Source organism: Rhagoletis zephyria, unplaced genomic scaffold (genome assembly GCF_001687245.7).
Source record: "Rhagoletis zephyria isolate East Lansing unplaced genomic scaffold, Rhagoletis_zephyria_1.1 Rzeph_scaffold_00279, whole genome shotgun sequence".
In the NCBI taxonomy this organism is placed as follows: domain Eukaryota; kingdom Metazoa; phylum Arthropoda; class Insecta; order Diptera; family Tephritidae; genus Rhagoletis; species Rhagoletis zephyria.
In genome coordinates, this window is record NW_016157363.1 from 318,067 (window position 1) to 338,784 (window position 20,718).

Genomic DNA, 20,718 nt, shown 5'->3' on the forward strand with positions numbered 1-20,718 from the left:
TAAAGCGATATATAACAATTAATAAAAATTATATGTTATGGTATATATGGACGTTCTTTAGCATATTAGAACAAAAAACCTGTGGACGTGGGGCATTAACAAAATGCACTGTATGAGGACAGGGAAGTTGTTAATTGGATTAGATTCGTGGTAAAGCATACGTTGCTTAAATATATTGTAGATTAAAAACGAGTAGGTTAATCGTCGGTTTTATACGTTCGTTGTAAATTAAAAAAAAAATAAATAAATAAAAAATGGCTAGTTCAGACACTCACGTGATAGAAAAACTCCGCGGTAGTGAAAATTACCACACATGGAAATTTGCCATGGAAAGCATTCCGGAATTGAACGATCTGCACAACAGCGTTACTGATCCCGTGAAAGAAACCGACGAGAAAAAATTGCGAAAAGCGCGAGCTAAAATTATTTTATCTGTCGACGAATCAATATACGTTCATATACAAAATCAGAGGACGGCAGCTGATATCTGGAAAACATTTCAGAATTTATACGAAGACACCGGAGTCACACGAAAAATATGTTTATTGCGAAAGCTGATCACAGCACGCCTCGAGAGTTGTGAATCAATGGCGAATTATGTAAATGAGCTCGTCAACACTGCAAATAAGCTGTCTGGAATTGGTTTTGATGTAAGCGACGAGTGGCAAGGAGCGATAATGTTGGCAGGTTTAAGTGACGATTTTAAGCCCTTTATAATGGGTATAGAAAGTAGCGGAACGAAAATAACAGGTGAAAACATTAAAATGAAGCTCTTAGAAAAAAATTCAAATGGTGGAAGTGCCTTTTTAAGTGTGAAGAAAAAATACCCAAAACTTAACAAACAAAAACTAAAATGCTATAATTGCGGGCGCAAAGGCCATTTAGTAGAGAATGCAATGAGCATAAAAAGCCCCTACAAAAATCAAGCGCCGATACCGTTCGGAAAGTGGCTTTGAGCGCTCACACATCGTCTAAAACCGAACAAGATAATTATTGCTGGTACATTGACAGTGGAGCTTCAAAGCACATGACACCATATAAATATAATTTCAGCTGCTTGAACTTGTCGTCAATACGCGAAATAGTAACGGCAAATAATGAGAAAATAAGTGTTGAAGGTATTGGTAACATTAAGCTAAACGTAGGGCAAACTGAAATTGAATTGAAACAAGTGCTATTCGTCCCCCAACTGACCTCTAACTTATTGTCAGTTTCGCAAATGATTCAAAATGGGAACAAAGTCGTCTTCACCAAAGGGCAATGCAAAATATATGACAGAAATGGTGGTCTTGTGGCCGAAGCCAATGGCTCTGCAGGCGTTTTTTAATTTAATGTTCAATCGCCTTCTTGTATGCTCGTGAATGCAGAAGCGAGTATAATGACGTGGAATCGTCGCCTCGGCCACTTAAACTATAATGATTTATGCAAACTAAAAAACAACAATAATATTGAGTTTAGTGGAGATGAAAAAACTTAGCAAATTGCGAGGCCTGCTATAAAGGAAAATTGTCACGAATGCCATTTAAACATACGGAGACGCGCACTAGTGAATTATTGCAGCTTGTCCACTTAGATTTATGCGGTCCAATGGAGACATCATCAATAGGAGGGGCGCGCTATTTTCTCTCCTTCGTGGATGATTACTCCCGCAACGTGTTTGTCTATTTCCTAAAAAATAAGTCTGAAGTCGCTGATCATTTTGAAAACTTTAGGCGATATGTAGAGAACCAATGTGGCAAAAGTATCAAAGCAATACACACAGATAACGGAACCGAATTTGTTGGTGAGATATTCGAGTCTATTTGCAAATCGTTTGGTATATTACATCAAACATCTGCTGTCTATACACCGCAGCAAAATGGTGTCGCCGAACGATATAATCGCACTATTGTGGAGCGTGCGAAATGCATGTGGTTTGATGCTGATTTATGCAAGTCATATTGGGGAGAGGCTGTAAATACAGCGGTATATGTCGTCAACCGTTCACCTAGCGCTGCATTAAATGGGAAAATTCCAGAAAAGCTGTGGACAGGGTGTGATGTTAGCTTAAATGAAATGAGAATTTTCGGATCTCCGGTAATGGTTCACGTCCCAAAACAACGTAGACGTAAGTGGGATTCAAAAGCCAGGAAGCTAATATTTGTTGGCTATAGCGACTTGACCAAGCTAATATTTGTTGGCTATAGCGACTTGCCGGTGCATTGACCCAGAAACAAGCAAAATTATAATAAGCCGTGATGTTGTTTTTATGGAGAAAGAACCGAAACTTGTTTCACTTCCGCCAATAGATGTTGTTTCAGTGAGGGCATTGGAAAAATCTAAAGTTGAAAGCTGTTCGAACTCGATCGAACTATTGCCTTGGCTGTCGCTGTTCAATTCGCTGTTATTTATTATGCAAGCTGTCGCCACAATCTGACATTCTCTGTGGCCGAGTTAGCCGTCGCCACGTTCTGGCATCCATGTAAATCGAGGGCGAAGAGAGCGAAGAGAGAGAAAACGGAGAAAATAAATTCATCAGCTAGGCGAAGTTGTCAACTAGCGGTCATCCTCTCCGCACGTATATATAAGTGTTTACTAACCCGTAATTATATAGATATACATACATGCTTTTTGTCAAGTACATACCTAGCGGAATAAGTCTGAAGTTTTTGTATATAATAAAATCAAGACTTCGCTTCAATACTGTTTTTGGAAACCTCAATACAATGCAAATCTGCACATAAAATTGGTGGCCCATGAGGGGAATTCTAAGTTAGAAGCCGAGATACAACGTTCATATTTGCTGGCGGAAACACGCTTTTGCGCGAAAAAAAATTGCCATCACCGCCGTTTGTAAAGAGGCAGCGTGTTAATTGGGGACGTCACAATACCTAACCCCAAAATAACAAGTTGTATTCAACAAGTCGTCCACCTACACGAGAAGAAGTCCAAACTCCGTTTAAAGACGACATCGAAGCTGAATCCATACTACACACACAGCATACAGGTGAGTGTGCCAGTGCGCTATAGTTGTAGGTTGCTTAAATCACGGCATTGCATTGCGTCAATACTTAGAGAGTAAGTAGGGTATCGGTTAGGGAACAGGCGCAATGACTCCTACCAAAGACAATCCGCCAGCTTCGCCACCGGCAACGGATGATGGACTCTTGGCATTACAAGCAGCTCACTATGACGGTCTGAAGCAAATCTATAAGAACTTCAAAAAGGACTCTAATGCGAGGAAAACGAAAGCCTATTGCCAAGTCCGCCTAGATAAGGTTGAGTTGCTGCATAGAGAATTCTTTGAAGGTCACAAAACCCTTGTTTGCTCGTCTCTGAGTCGCGATTCACCATATTTTAAAGATGCAGTGGCAGCCAAATTCGAGGATCTCTACTTCGACATGCGTGCTGCACTGTTAGACGCCTTTGAAGAGCAACAGCCTAAATCAACACAAGACGCTCCTCCGAACCCATCTGCAGGGCATATTCAAACGTCATCGCTTGAGCTACCGAAATTACCCCTACCATCATTCACTGGAAAGTACACAGACTGGCCAGCTTTCCACGATGCCTATATTCGCTTAATTCATAACAACTCGAGCTTGAGCATGATCCACAAGTTCCATTTTCTGAAAAAGGCGCTACCTGATGATAAAGACCCCGATGTGCAGCAAATGGAGCTTACCGAAACTAACTATCCTACAGCCTGGGAGTTAATAGTAAAGCGGTACAATAACCCTCGACTTCTTTTCATGCACCACATGAACAAGCTGTTCAGCATCTCTACGCTCACGAAAGAACGGTCGGATGGCATCAAAGCGCTTCTAAACGCAGCCAGGGTGTGCATCAATGAGTTCCAGAAACTAAAAGTTCCTATTTCCGACTGTGACCACTGGATTGCCTACTATGTCTCAATCCAGCTCCCTAAAGAAACGCATCAGGCATGGGAACATCATTTAGGTAGTGACACTTCCATTCCAACCTTTACCGCACTTGAATCGTTTTTGAATGATCGCTTAGTTACGATTAACGTAATCGAAAACAGGCAGCGTCACATTGATGCGTCAGCTCATTTACCAGAGAAACGCAGCAGTTGGAAATCGAATCAGTCAGCAAAAGCTTTCATGTAACGGCCCAACCAAAAAGGGCAGGTTCGTGCTACCTATGTGGTGGGGCTCATATATTGCGCCGTTGCTCGGCTTTCCTGACTAAGGACTGTTTTGAGCGCAAAGCTGTTGTTGACCGTACCAAATTATGTTTAAATTGCCTTAGCAACTCGCACACAGCTGCTCAGTGTCCCAGCACAAAAAATTGCCTTCAGTGTGGACAAAGACATCACACCTTGTTGCACTTTCTGAAAACAGCTCCACCAACAGCTTCAGCAGCACAACCACAGCTGAATCCCACAGCTCAGCCTTTCCGACGCGAAAGCACATTTATTTCAATTACAACAGCCTCGAAAGCAGCAAATTCTACTTTTGTCGCAACAACAACTACAGAAAATCCACCGCAACAGATTCTTCTAGCAACTGCAATGGTAATTATAGTGAATAATGTCACTGGTCAAACAGCAATTGTACGCGCTCTCATTGACAATGGTTCCGAAGCAACGATAATCTCGGAACACGCCGCTCAATCCGTTGGCTTGACTCGCACTCGAACTTCAGCGGAAATCTCCGGGGTGAGCGGCACTCCCTCAAAACATTGTAACTTCACTGTCAATTTTAGCATTCGGTCATGTATCAATCCTGATTTTCACACTGCAATAGACGTAGCCTACGTTCTAAATTCGCTCGCGATCCATCTGCCCAGTGAGAAAATTGTGGCGCAGCAGTGGCCACACATACTTGGCCTGCATCTCGCTGATCCCACTTATTTCCAATCTCGTCGTATAGACTTGCTCCTCGGAGCCGATATGATGGTTCGTATCATGTTACCTGAAACTCGCATTGGAAGGTTCGTCGAACCAATCGTACAACGCACACAATTGGGGTGGATCTTGACCGGCAATGTAACCCCGGTTTTCAAACGCTCAACGAGCAGTCGCTGTCACCACTCCACGCTTCAACTTGAATCTCTCGTTCAAAGGTTTTATGAACATGAACAAATACCTGAGGACCGAGCATTATCTCTCGAAGAAAACTGGTGTGAAAACCATTTTCTGCAAGCACATTTGCGTCAACCCAATGGCAAGTACTTGGTAAGGCTTCCATTAAAGCATTTGTTTGACCAAACTCAAACACTTGGCAAGTCTAAGCAAACAGCACTAAATCGCTTTTATTGCCTAGAGCACACACTTCAACGCGACGAGAAACTACGCAAGCTTTACAGCGAATGCATCCATGACTACTTCGTATTAAATCAAATTAAGCCTGCTACAACAACGGAGAGAGATCACTGCGCCTTTACTCCGGCGAATGCTCCAACAGTGACCTCGTGCGGTTTGCCACATCATGCGGTGCTTAAAGAAGAGAGCTTAACGACTAAGCTACGCATCATTTTCGAAGCTTCGTGTAAAACAACGAATGGCAGATCTTTTAATGATGTTTTGTGCAATGGTCTGGCGCTGCAAAACGACTTATCTGCAGTAATCTTGAATTGGCGAAAACATAAATTCGCGTTTACTGCTGATATACAAAAAATGTATAGATGCATCGATATGCACCCCGAAGACTCGTAATATCAGCGCATCATATGGCGGAATGGCGAAGGAAATATTCAAGAATACTGTCTCACCACGGTCACATTTGGAACGGCCTCGGCCCCATACACCGCAATACGTGTACTTCATCAACTCGCGGAAGATGAAAGGGAGTCACACCCACTAGCTGCAGAGGTTCTCAAACACGAATTTTATGTCGAAGACGTGCTATCCGGCAGTGACTCCATCGAAGGCGCTATAGCTATTCGTGAGCAAGTTACTGCGGCTCTGCTCTCTGCTGGTATGAACTTACGCAAGTGGAGCAGCAACTCGATCAGTTTACTGGATGGAATTCCTCCGGAGCACATGTCAAGAAGCAACTGTTTAAACTTCAACAGCACCGAAACCGTCAAAACACTAGGCATGTGCTGGCAACCGATTCATGACATGTTCATTTTCAAACTTACCTTTGAAATTGATTTCTCAGCAACAAAACGTGCTATGCTATCAACTATTGCTCGGCTGTTTGATCCACAGGGACTTATTGCACCTGTCATAATAAAGGCGAAAATTCTGCTCAAATCGGTGTGGATGTAAAAGGTTAAAACCGCGCGTCAAGAGAGGATGGCCCTCGGGTGGGATGAAGAACTTCCAGAAGACATAAATGATCAATAGCAACAGTTTCTAGGCACCTTATCTACCCTGCACTGCATTAAGATTCCCAGGTGGCTACCAATCTTTAAAAGTGGCAAAAAGAATGATGTACGAAACTATAGACCAATTTCCAAGCTGTCGACTACTTCCAAATTATTCGAAGCTATAATTAAAGAGAAAGTATACTTTGCTACGAAAAGTTTAATTTCTTCCAACCAACATGGTTTTGTATCAGGCAGGTCCACGGTCTCCAACCTGGCCGTTTTCAGCGAATATTGCATTGAATCATTTTCGTCCGGACTTCAAGTAGATTGCATCTACACAGATTTCTCCAAAGCTTTTGACACGGTGTCACATAGAATTCTCTTACGTAAATTGGGCTCTTTTGGTTTTCATTCGATTTTCCTTCAATGGTTGGAATCATATCTAAGTGAAAGGCTATGTCTGGTTACAATTGGGGGCGAATCCTCTGCTCCTTTCATTGCCACTTCAGGGGTACATCAAGGAAGTGTTCTAGGTCCTCTAATTTTCGTCCTATTTATAAATGATATAAGCAGTTGCTTTTCATTTGCTAATCACTTATTATACGCAGATGACTTGAAAATGTTTGCCGCAATAAGAAATTTAAACGATGTAGCTAGGCTTAAGGCCGATCTTAATGAACTTGCCTGTTGGTGTACTAATTCCTTTATATCTTTAAATATTAAAAAATGTTGTCAAGTCACGTACTCCAAATCTCGTGATCCTCTGCAATCGTCATACAATATCTCTAATAATGTCCTTCAATCTATGGATGAGATCAAAGACCTTGGAGTGATTTTTGACTCACATTTCTCTTTCTCAAGTCACATCAATTTTATTATCTCGAAGTCCTACTCGATTCTAGGTTTTGTGAGACGAAATAGTGCTAACTTTTCAGATCCTTACACAATTAAATTATTGTTTACTGCGTTTGTTCGGTCCAGGCTGGAATATGCTTCATTCATTTGGAGACCTTATCACCAATTTGCTATAGCAAGAATTGAACGGGTGCAAAAGGTGTTTCTGAAATTCGCTCTAACATGTTTAAATTTCTTGGACCCTATTCCATCCTATAATTCCCGCCTGCTTTTAATAAACTTAAAGTCGCTTGGACGCAGGAAGTCGATACTATCGCTGTCTTTCGTTTTTAATTTAATTCAAGGGAACATTGATTGTGAGTTTCTGTTGCAACGCGTAAACTTTCTTATTCCGTCAAGAACTTTACGAAGCTCTTACCCTTTTTACCTTAAGATTTTCAAAACCAATTATGAATCCAATGCACCAATTGCACGGGCGCTTCGCGAATTTAATGAGATCTCGAATTCCATTTCGTTTGATTTTTCAAATACTAAGAATCAGTTGACTCTTCTGTTGAATTCATCTTTTTAACTCTCATGCATTTAATAAACCAATGTAGCAATTTTTATTTTAGTCGTAATTTATCTTCGCACTAATTTGGAATGATTTGTATTAGCACTAAGTGAGTAGTCAGTAAGAACCATTGTGTTTTTTGACTAATTAAATAAATAAATAAATAAATATGAGCCAATTTATATCAAGTCGCTACAACTTCACGCCTTTTGTGACGGGTCATCAGCAGCTTATGCAGCCAGTGTTTATTTGCGTGTGGAATGTCCCTCGATAGAATCTACACTACCTTGCTCATAGCCAAGAGCCGAGTAACACCAACGAAGCCTCTTACAGTACCACGCATCGAGCTCAGCGGTGCCGTACTGGCGACAGAATTGGCAACCTGGACCAAACGGTTGTTTAAAGCTAACGTTTTCGATTTGCCCATTTTTTATTGGACCGACGCTACAATTGTCTTGTATTGGATAGTCGGTGATCCCAACCGATGGCAAACGTCAAAGGCAANGCTCAGCGGTGCCGTACTGGCGACAGAATTGGCAACCTGGACCAAACGGTTGTTTAAAGCTAACGTTTTCGATTTGCCCATTTTTTATTGGACCGACGCTACAATTGTCTTGTATTGGATAGTCGGTGATCCCAACCGATGGCAAACGTCAAAGGCAATCAGGAAAGGGGGTCGCTGCCAACCAATAGCAATCTCACGAGCTTAGCACCATTCCTGGATGATCAAGATGTCCTTCGTCTACGCGGTCGAATTCAACGAGCGGTATTACCATATTCCCAAAGGCATCCAATTATACTACCGAGTTGTCATCACTTCACCGGTTTAGTCATCAGCAGCGCGCATCTAACAACGTTGCATGGTGGCCCCCAACTAACCATCTCTCACATTCGACAGCAATTTTGGATTGTAAACGTCAGGCGCGCAGTTAAGCAACAATTGCGTAAATGTGTCATCTGCTTTCGCAACAAACCAGTTACAGCCACACAGCTAATGGGATATTTGCCTTTTCACCGCGTCAATCCACCGCAACGCCCATTTCTAGCATCCGGTGTTGATTACACTGGTGCTATTGAATTAAAATCGTCGCGATACCGTGGGAACACCACATACAAGGTCTACGTTGCAATTTTCATTTGCTTAGCTACGAAAGCAGTTCACCTGGAGGCGGTTACCGGAATGTCATCCGAAGCATTTCTCCTCGCACTGCAAAGGTTCATCGGCCGGCGAGGACTGTGCAAAGATATGTACAGCGACTGCGGAACTAATTTTGTAGGGGCCGATAAGGTGTTACAGGTGAGCCAGCGGAAACTTCTCGAAGACATCAAGAAAGATGTCGTCCCACATATCGCCAATCACGGCATCCAATGGCATTTCAACCCCCCTCACTCCCCCAATTTTGGGGGTCTGTGGGAGGCCAATGTGAAATGCGTCAAGTATCACTTAAAGCGGGTTCTGAATGGAACCCGCCTTACCTTTGAGGTGCTATCAACACTTCTTGTACGCATTGAGTCATGCCTTAACTCTCGGCCACTATGTCTGCTGACTTCGGACCCAGATGATTTGATGGTGCTCACTCCCGGGCATTTTCACATCGGGAGCCCGCTTCTGTCACCGCCCGTTACTGCAGCAGCACCAAACGTTTCACTTAGTCAACACTTTATTCAAACACAACGAATGTTGCAACACTTTTCGCAAAAATGGACCTCGGATTGGTTAGCTCATCTGCAAACGCGGCCAAAATGGTGCAAAATACAGCCAAACTTACAACTGAATGATTTAGTTATAGTAAAAGATGACCGACTACCACCAAATGAGTGGGTTATGGCGCGAATTATTGAACTCCATCCCGGATCAGACAAGCTGGTGCGCGTAGTCACCGTACGCACAAAAAATGGAACGAATAAGCGCTCAATCTCTAAGCTGTGCCCATTGCCGATACCCACTTATACTCAAAATTAGTCATTCCATATTTTGCAACCAAATAGTGCACTTGGCACACTTTCTCCCCTTCGCCAGCGTGAAGCCCAAAACAAATGGAGGACTATGCTGGTCCCAGCATGGGGGGCGGCATGTTCGAACTCGATCGAACTATTGTCTTGGCTGTCGCTGTTCAATTCGCTGTTATTTATTATGCAAGCTGTCGCTACAATCTGGCATTCTCTGTGGCCGAGTTAGCCGTCGCCAATCGAGGGCGAAGAGAGCGAAAAGAGAGAGAAAACGGAGAAAATAAATTCATCAGCTAGGCGAAGTAGTCAACTAGCGGTCATCCTCTCCGCACGTATATATAAGTGTTTACTAACCCGTAATTATATAGATATACATACATGCTTTTTGTCAAGTACATACCTAGCGGAATAAGTCTGAAGTTTTTGTATAAAATCAAGACTTCGCTTCAATACTGTTTTTGGAAACCTCAATACAATGCAAATCCGCACAAAAGCAGTGACGATAACAACGCGTCGCTAGCGAGGATACATTCGATGACTGCACAGACGATACGTTCGTTCCTGATGTTGATATTGTGTACGAAAATCCTCAAGACCAATGGCTCCGCGCAATTTTGCAAGCCAGGGATATGTTTCTCATTTTGCCGCTATAGAAGGTATGTACGACGATCCAATCACTGTAAGTGAAGCAATGTCCAGCGACAATTGCAAATATTGGAAGTTAGCTATGCAGTCCGAGTTGAACTCTCATGTGCAAAACGAAACCTGGACGTTATGCAAACTCCCTGACAACCGTAAATCAATTAAATCGAAGTGGGTATTTCATACCAAGCGCGATGAGAAGGGCAACGTATTTCGCCACAAAGCACGCCTTGTAGCAAAGGGCTGTTCACAACAACCTGGAATAGATTACCATGAAACTTTTTCCCCCGTAGTGCGATACACATCAATACGTTTTTTAACCGCTTTATCAGTTAAACTGTCCCTCAAAATTGACCAGTTAGATGCTGTAACTGCTTATCAGCAAAGCGAATTGTCGGAAGATATATTTATGGAGTTGCCTGATGGTTGCGGTGACGACAGCGGTAAAATTTGCAAATTAAAAAAGGCCATTTATGGGCTGAAACAGAGTGGCCGGCAGTGGAATATGCTCTTAGACAAAAAGTTGCAAGACTTCGGTTTAATTAAATCAAAAGCAGATCCTTGCGTTTATTTTAGGCGTTATGCGAAACTAATAGTCGCCGTATATGTTGATGACATACTAATTTTTTGGAGTGATACAAATGACCGAAATAAATTAAAAGATCAACTTACCAGAACATTTAACGTGAAGTACATGGACGTAGCTAAGACTTGTGTTGGCTTTAATATAACATACGACGCTGAAGGGATTTATTTGGATCAGCAAAATTATACTCAGAAAATTTAAAACGATTTGGGATGGAGAATTGCAAACCAATTTCAACGCCAAGTGATGTTAATCACAAATTATCGCTGAGTGACTATGACGAAGAATTAGTTGGCGGGCCTTACCAGGAAGCTGTAGGAAGCCTGTTATATTTAGCACAAGGTTCGAGACCTGACATCACTTTCGCTGTAAATGATGTCAGTCGGTTCAATGCAAAACATGGGAAAGCTCATTGGGCCGCTGTTAAACGCATATTCAGGTACCTAAAAGGGACAGTTAATTATAAACTTCTCTACAGCAGCTCTGAAGATCTTGTTGGATTCTCGGACGCAGACTGGGCTTCTGACATCGACTAAAGGCGTTCTTGTACTGGATACGTTTTTACACTGTGCGGTGGAGCTGTTTCCTGGGGCAGCAAGAGGCAGCCAACTGTCGCGCTTTCCAGTACTGAGGCCGAGTACATGGAATTATCCTCGGCTGTACAAGAAGCTATCTGGATACAACAACTTGGCAATGAGATCGATTCGTCCATTGGCCAACCAATCCAAATTGCGTGCGACAACCAATCCGCTCTGGCTTTGGCGAGTACAGACTCGTTCCGTGCAAGGTCAAAGCATATTGACGTTCGCCACCACTTTATACGCGACCACATCAATGCCAAGACGGTGGCAGTTCAATACATCCCCACCGAACAAATGGTAGCTGACTGCTTAACTAAAGCGGTATAAAGCAAAACAATATTAACGTGTGCCAAGGGGATGGGTATTAAAAATTGTATTGAAAATTAGTTAAAAAAAATGTATCTTAACATAGTTCTTTTAATCGTGTAATTAAATGAATTGCTTTATATTTTTGTAACCAATATTTCAATAAGTGAGGGTGTTGGAAATTGAACTCTGGCAACCCTATGCATTTCCACATCTTTCCTTCTTCCTTATATATATGTTACTCACTCGCTTTTAAGTCGTTGAATAAACCACATCTGAATTCTGAGACTACGTTTTACTCAACAGGATCTATCAGTTTCGCTATCATTGGTCCTATGCTTCTGTACACTCGTTCGACTTGCCCATTTGCTTGTGGGGAACCCGCCGCAAGTTTTATGTGTTTAACATTATTTGTTTCGAGAAAAATGTTGAATTCATTTGAAGTGAAACAGGTGCCCCTGTCTGATACAATACATTTTGGTCGGCTATACGATCTAAAGTAGTATTTTAGGGCTAATATTGCCTCTTTGGTATTTGTGGTCTTGGTTGTATATAATCTCACGAATTTTGTAAAGGCATCTATTATAACGAACATGTGTTTCTTGACTCTACCCGCTTCTAACGGACCAAAGTGGTCAATGTGTAGAACTTCGAATGGGTTTTCACCTTAAGCTATCATGCGCAATAATCCCTCTTCTTTACCTCCTTTTGCAAAAAATTCTATGCAATTGAGGCAATTGTGTATGTGCGATCCTGACTTGACTTTTACATTGGGGAAGCTATTGAGCTTTTTAATATTAATTCTGTTCTTTTATCTGTTCCAACATGGCCCATTTCATTGTGGTATTTGTATAAGACATGTTTTTCCATATTTTCAGGAACGCAAAATAGGAGTGAATTGTTAGACTTTTTCCGGTAGAGGACCCCATTACGCATTTCATAAAAGTTATGTTCAGTTTTTTTAAGTTTTTCTTTTGTTGCCCTTAATCTAGCATTTTTCCTTGACAAATGAGCAGATTTTCTTCAAAAGTGTTAGATTCGATTGCTAGTGTTATTACATCTAGTCAAGGCATCTACGTGTTGCATACGGTTTCCGGGCCTATGTTCTAAATCGTAGACATAATTTTGGAGCTCTAAAGCCCACCTAGCTATTCTGGAGTTAAGTTTTTTTTTTATTTAACGTAAGAGTTAGAGCATTACAATCGGTGACTATGTTAAATTTAACACCATTAAGGTAAACGCGAAATCTTTCGAGGGCATATATAATAGTTTAAGTTTCTAAGGTCGGTGTTATGCAGATAAACTTTTGTTTGCCAAATTAAATGGCGGCTGCTTAGTTTGCTCGGAGGTGGTTATGTCGAGTTTGGCACAGGGTTGCACGTTCATTATGGTTTTCATGGCTATTGCCATCACGAAATGAAAATTTCAGATGTATATAACGCGCAAAATTAATATATTTTTATGATATCGTATAGGCAATTAACTGTGCCCTAATCTTTGGAGCTCTTACAGCATGAATTCAGTTCTCTGGCTTTCGGAATCACGGCAATTTTTGTGTATAACAACAATTATCTAAAATTTTTGTATATGACAACACCGAATTTGCTGCAGTTTGACCAAAAAAAATTTGTTTGCTGTGAGAGTCGCCAAAATCGCTCTCTCCGAGTTTGCTGCAACAACAATTGCACGCAGTTTGCCAAACAAAATTTCTGCATAACACCGGCCTAACTCGTAGCTGTGATACTTCGATTCCGTTTCACTCGTTCTTTTCGAATAGTAGAATACTGGATGCCATTTGTTGTCATGCTTTTTTTGCATGAGAATCGCGCCGAATCCCAAGGCACTAGCGTCACAATGTAATTCAGTGGGGTCGTTTGGGTTATACAAAGCCAACACAGGTGATTCTAAGAGTTTCGAAACATTTTGGTTCCTCTTCTCCAAATCGGAATGTTTTATCTTTTTTAGTTAGATCGTGTAGTGGTTTTGGAATTGTGGGAAAATCTTTAACAAATCTTCGGAAATAAGAACACAACCCTGAGAAACTTTGTACGGCGCGTATTTTGTCTGGTATTGGGACATTTTTTACTGCTAGAAGGCCTTTGTCATCAGCCCTAATTCCGGTGCCGGTTATGGTATATCCTAAATATTTGATACTTGATTGAAAAAATTCGCATTTGTCTAACCATAACTCAAGCTTATTTACGACAAGTCTATTAAAAACTTCTAGTTTTGTGAATATGCGCTTTCCCCTAACTTTTTTAATAAGTCGTCGATAAGTGGAATCGGGTAATTGTCTTTTATTGTTGCCTTGTTCAATTTTCGATAATCTATACACAACTTTAGTTCTCCAGTCTTTTTCTTTACTAATACGATTGGAGATGCAAATTCCGACTCGCTGAAGTACACGTTTTTCCGCAAACGATAGTCGTCTAGGAGGACAATGGAAGGGCTTTGAACATTCCAAATTTAATTTGATTTCATATCTGACATCTGGATCTTTTGGGCGGTTTGACGAAACGGAGTATTTGTTGAACACATCGTTAAATTTTTTTCGAACTTCTAAACTTAAGTCTTCATTTAAACTATATGTTCGATCTTTTGATGGTAAGGTCACACCTTCGGAAAAGACACAATAAAGAAATTAAACGCCATAACTGACGATCACTGCGACTGCTGCTCCCGCTCAGAAGACTTGCCTCATTTTTTATATACATGTCCACAATGGGATTCCATTAGAACAAAATTTCCACCACTTAACAAATTTAATTCCATCCACAAATGTTCAAAATGAAGGACTATCTTGCCTCAAAACAATAAGTTCGTTCCTTACACAAATCAAAATAAAAATTTTATACAATAACCCATATCACTCATCAAACTTCCTTAAAGATTAACGAATGTATGAGTCCGAAAGAAGTCCTAGGTAAGTAATAAATATGAGGTTCAAAAACAAACAAAATTTTACTCTTAAATGAATCTTTTAGGATTCATACATATATTATCTAAATTATGAGAGAGCACCTTGTGCCAATATAAAAAAATTAAGATTCAACATTTATATCTAAACTGGTTTATACCATATATGTAATACTTCTATATTGGTAGTAAGCTAACATCTCAATGTGTAAGCATTCCGAAATCAAAGCGAGACAGTCTAGTACTGTTTTTGTCAATGTATTGTGTACTTGAGTGCCGGTTTTGTAAATGTGTCGTGTACATGTTTATTTATAAACGTATGTGTTCCTTTTCTTTCGTACGTGTTTATTGATATATCTGTACTGTAGTGTTTTCGGACGGTACTAGCTCTTACTGCCAATATAGGAGTATTACATATATGGTTTATACAGAAATTGAAAAAAATTAGGAAGCAAAATTTAACAAAATTTAGCTGCAGCTGCTGCTATTAAATGCATGTTGGAATGTGTATATGCACGTAAGTATGTATGTATGTTATTTGAAAGAATTTTTGCTGAATTCCTTTGCAAATATAGTGCCTTCAATAAGACTCAAAGAACAGCCTAAAATAAGTCCGAATGTAGCAACTTATGAGGCCGATAAGAGCCTCGAAAGAGTCTGAAATGGTTCATATTTATATGAGGCCAAAAACTGTTTCAAAAGAGTCCAAAATGAGACGTATATGAGGCCAATAAGAATCCAATAAGACTCATATTTAGGCTCATATGATGTATGAATTTAAACTCATATCAGTCGACCTTCGGAGGAAGGGAAATACCCTCATATCGGACTCTTCAATGAGCCCATTATGAGCGTAAATTCTCTGAAATAGGACTCCTTAAACACTCAATTATTACTCAAAATGTTTGCTGGGATTTAAGTACATACCAATAATCCAAATTTCACCAAAAAATAATTACATCTACACAAAGTACAAAAACACGGCAACCTCCCAGTAGATAATCTCAGGAGATAAAAGCACTTCCGAAAGGCTTTCCTGAGAGTCAAGAGGCCTTCCACCCTACATTACTTTCTCTTTTCTTTTTTGTGTGGAGTGGCGCAAATTAAATGGCTTCTTTCGCTACCCATGGAAGGACTTACTTCAGAAGGCCTTTTATTAATTTATTTATTTAGTTCTTTTAAAGTTGCTTCTTCAATTTATAAAAATCGAACATCTTTGAAGTATTTGTTAAGGTTTATATTAAATATATGTTATTGCAACTTAAAATGTTTATTGGAACTCATTTGTAATTCGCGTAAATTTTAAATGGATATGCCCTTCTAGAAGGCATGCAAGGACTTTTTCAGCCCTTCTTGGGTAGGCCTCTTAGAATGGCTTTACTTAAAAATTCCTTATTTTGATTCGAAAAGTGAAGACCCCAACCCGCGGCCACTTATAGTTTTTAAGTAATTTGTTGTTAAAGTTGCGAAATTCACCAAATATGTTGATGCTAATTGCATCGATTTTATCATCCAAAAGAGCGTGAAATAGATAAATGTGACTTAAATGTAAGCACTTTTAATGCACATGACCATTTTCTTTTAAGTAATATGCTAGTTTTGTTAATTTAACTACGATAAAACATTTATAAAAGCAGTGAAGTAGTAAACATGCGAGGGTTGCAACTGAACACCGAAGTTGGTGCTGCCAGACGATTTAAAGTTGAAAAGTAATATCGCAGCATTTTTGAGTCCACATTTTAAGTTTTATAAAATATTGGGTTTTATTACAAAACACATAGCGCCGCAGGCGAAAATTTTTAATAAAAAATTGCGCGATTTAATAGCGTGCAGACGAAAATTTGTAATAAAAAATCGCGCGATTTTTTTCCCAAATTTTCCCTTTTTAGGTTTTTTAATTTTTTTTAAATAGCTAGAAAAAAACTAAAAATAGGAGTCGCTAGAGCTTTTTGAGCTGATTATAACGTTACTAAAATTTACTTGCAGAAATTAAAATTAAGCGAGATATCGAAGGTCAAAGATCGAAATTTGCTTTTAGAAAAATGGCCAAAAATCACAATTTTTACTTGCGTTCACAGTATTTTTGCGTAGAATTCCTTTCTGCGTAGACGGCCTTCGGCCGCGCTTTAGGATTATAACCCTTACCAAATAGAATTCTCCGGTCGGTGTGCACCAACTGGGGCTACCGTCCCAGTGATGTAACCATGGGAAAGGATGAGGTAACTAGAATTCCCTTTCTGTGTGGTAAACCTGGGGCTGCCGCCCCAGTGATGTCTATTATGGTTACTGGGTGTTTTATAAAAATGTCTTGTATATAAAAATGCGTGAAATGCATCAAAAGAAAGTGCGAAAAGTGCAAGTGTTTTTTGCAAAAGAACTAAATGTCTTATACGAATTCACAAAATATGTATATCAAACGAAAGATGTTTAAAATACCTTTCGAACGTGGTGCCTTATTTTCTCAACGGTTAATTGATTTCGAAGATAATAACAGAAATAAGAACACAACCCTGAGAAACTTTGTACGGCGCGTATTTTGTCTGGTAATGGGACATTTTTTACTGCTAGAAGGCCTTTGTCATCAGCCCTAATTCCGGTGCCGGTTATGGTATATCCTAAATATTTGATACTTGATTGAAAAAATTCGCATTTGTCTAACCATAACTCAAGCTTATTTACGACAAGTCTATTAAAAACTTCTAGTTTTGTGAATATGCGCTTTCCCCTAACTTTTTTAATAAGTCGTCGATAAGTGGAATCGGGTAATTGTCTTTTATTGTTGCCTTGTTCAATTTTCGATAATCTATACACAACTTTAGTTCTCCAGTCTTTTTCTTTACTAATACGATTGGAGATGCAAATTCCGACTCGCTGAAGTACACGTTTTTCCGCAAACGATAGTCGTCTAGGAGGACAATGGAAGGGCTTTGAACATTCCAAATTTAATTTGATTTCATATCTGACATCTGGATCTTTTGGGCGGTTTGACGAAACGTAGTATTTGTTGAACACATCGTTAAATTTTTTCCGAACTTCTAAACTTAAGTCTTCATTTAAACTATATGTTCGATCTTTTGATGGTAATTCAAAACAATTTATTGCACATATATTGTTTTCTTGTTGACCGTTTGAATTATCTACCATATATGCCACCTTGCAAGTAATTTTTATTTCATTTAGTTCATCTTCACAAACAATTTTCATTTTACTTAGTTTCATGAAGTGTCTGCCTAAAATAACGTCGTAACTCATTGACTCATCTTCTACCACGATCAGATCTACATAAACCTTTGTGTTATTAACAATAAGGAAGCAATTAACCTTTCCAAGAGCATTTAGTTTACTTTTATTTAACCCAAAATAACATACAACTTCATTTTTTTCAAAATTAACTTCATTCGGCAAATTATCATCAGGATATCAGGTCACACCTTCGGAAAAGACACAATAAAGAAATTAAACGCCATAACTGACGATCACTGCGACTGCTGCTCCCGCTCAGAAGACTTGCCTCATTTTTTATATACATGTCCACAATGGGATTCCATTAGAACAAAATTTCCACCACTTAACAAATTTAATTCCATCCACAAATGTTCAAAATGAAGGACTATCTTGCCTCAAAACAATAAGTTCGTTCCTTACACAAATCAAAATAAAAATTTTATACAATAACCCATATCACTCATCAAACTTCCTTAAAGATTAACGAATGTATGAGTCCGAAAGAAGTCCTAGGTAAGTAATAAATATGAGGTTCAAAAACAAACAAAATTTTACTCTTAAATGAATCTTTTAGGATTCATACATATATTATCTAAATTATGAGAGAGCACCTTGTGCCAATATAAAAAAAGGAACTGTCCAGCGCCTTCGCCTTGGTCTGCAGGCTGTATCGGAGATACACCCGCTAAATTTAAACGTAGAATACGTGGTATGGTTAAGAGCATATCCAAGTCAAAAACGAAAGCACAAACTAAGAAAAAAATATCGATAACAAAAGCGATAATAAAATCGATAACAAAATCGATAAAAATATCGATAACAAAATCGTTAACTAAATCGATTACAAAATCGATAAAAAATCGATTACAAAATCTATCGAAAAATCGATTACAAAATCGATAACAAAATCGATTCCAAAGTCAATAACAAAATTCATTTTTTGCTTCCTATTTTTTTTCAATTTCTGTATAAACAAGTTTAGATATAAATGTCGAATCTTAATTTTTATACTAAAATTGATTGGGCTACAAATCTGCATACTCAAAAGAATTCTAAAAAATCTGATTAAAAAGTTGAAACTTTTCATGAAAATTTGCTGAATTTCGCGAGTTTTGCACAAAGTATAGGAATTATATTTTTATGTTTTTTGTTGTGGAATGAACTATATTTTTATACGAAATTAGCGGAAAAATATTAGAATGAAAATTGATGCATATATTGTGAAAAATTTGCTGTGCCAATACTTTGTTCCGGCAGTGTATGTATGAATCCTAAAAGATTATTTAAGAGTAAAATTTTTTTTGTTTTTGAACACTCATATTTATTACTTACCTAGGACTTCTTTCGGACTATATATTCGTTAATCTTTAGAAGTTTGAAGGTGGTTATTGTATAAAATTTTTATTTTGATTTGTGTAAGGAACGAACTTATTGTTTTGAGGCAAGATAGTCCTTCATTTTTGAACATTTGTGGATGGAATTAAATTTGTTAAGTGGTGGAAATTTTGTTCTAATGGAATCCCATTGTGGACATGTATATAAAAAATGAGGCAAGTCTTCTGAGCGGGAGCAGCAGTCGCAGTGATCGTCAGTTATGGCGTTTAATTTCTTTATTGTGTCTTTTCCGAAGTGTGCCTGAGTATCGATGCTATTTGCCGAAGATAGTCTACATTCTTTTGAAATGTATATTGTATCCGTTATCTTGCGTAAAACTAAATATAATATCTCCCAATACATTCATTCAATCGCTTAAAATGGGGATAGACGACCGATCGAGGCAAATCAAATATCCCCATGCTTAAGTGGGATAAAACAAAATCTTCAAACTTTAAAAATACCGGACCCGTCTACCTAATCATGTCAAGAACCAATAGTAATCAGACACTATCAAATACTTCACCGTTTTTAATTAAAAAAGTAATTGACGCAACATGCGGCAGTGAAATAGAGGAGTGCAAGAAAACCAAAAATGGACAAATACTTATTAAAACAAAAAATAACTTACAGGCTAACAAATTAACGACTCTAATAGCACTAGACAACAACATCCATAGAAATAACACAGCATAAAACATTAAACCATTCAAAAGGCGTAATTTACTGCAACGATCTTAGAGGACTACAGGAAGACTACATACTTTCGGAATTAGATACGCAAAACGTAATTGAAGTTAAGAAAATCCTAAAGAAATCCGACTACGAACTCATTGAAACGGGATTGATAATACTCACATTCGAAACAACAAATCTACCATCAGAGATAAGAATCGGTTATGAAAAGGTCAACGTTTGGCCCTACATTCCTCTACCACTCAAATGCAATAATTGTCTAAGGTATGGGCATACAGCAAAAATCTGCAAAGCTGAAAGAACATGCGCAAATTGTGCAAGCAATTATCACTTGAACGACGATATGGAAGAGAAATGCAAAAACGAGGAGGCTTGCATAAACTGCATTAGACAACTACAACAACCCACCAACCACATCGCCACTGACAAAAAATGTCCCATCTTCCTCAAACAAAAAGAAATACAAGCGATTAAAACTACACTCAAAAAAGACTACAAAGGTGCGCTAGCCATCTACAACGAAAGACACCAACACAATCAGCAACCATACTCAACAATAGTAAGAAATAATCCCAACACAAGTAATCAGGAATACAACCTACCAACAATGGCGCACAACAGAAGCACATCTACCAACCCAGCAATAAACAAAACTGTTACACCAGCAGCACACCTACTACCAAAACCAATTACTACAAGAAGAGAAGCAGTCGACTACTCAGACTTTCCAAGCGAATCTGATTCTGAAACACAGACTAACGCGACCACATCTGCAA

The 20,718-nt window shown here is 39.1% G+C and overlaps 2 protein-coding genes across 2 annotated transcripts; both read left to right on the forward strand.

Annotated features, from left to right (window-relative positions):
• Positions 1-4,909: 4,909 nt before the first annotated feature.
• Positions 4,910-5,659, forward strand: LOC108358627 (uncharacterized). Its single transcript, XM_017610065.1, has one exon. The coding sequence runs from the start codon at positions 4,910-4,912 to the stop codon at positions 5,657-5,659; it is 750 nt and encodes a 249-aa protein (XP_017465554.1).
• Positions 5,660-11,056: 5,397 nt separating this feature from the next.
• Positions 11,057-20,523, forward strand: LOC108358628 (uncharacterized; the record flags this gene model as incomplete). Its single annotated transcript, XM_017610067.1, has 2 exons — positions 11,057-11,186; positions 19,963-20,523. Coding segments are annotated over exons 1-2 (691 nt in total), but the record flags the coding sequence as incomplete, so codon positions are not given.
• Between the last annotated feature and the right edge of the window lie 195 nt (positions 20,524-20,718).

What these genes read in the sequence shown, in the direction of transcription:
- LOC108358627 (XM_017610065.1), top strand. Translation starts at nt 4,910, where the DNA reads ATGTTACCTGAAACTCGCATTGGAAGGTTCGTCGAACCAATCGTACAA.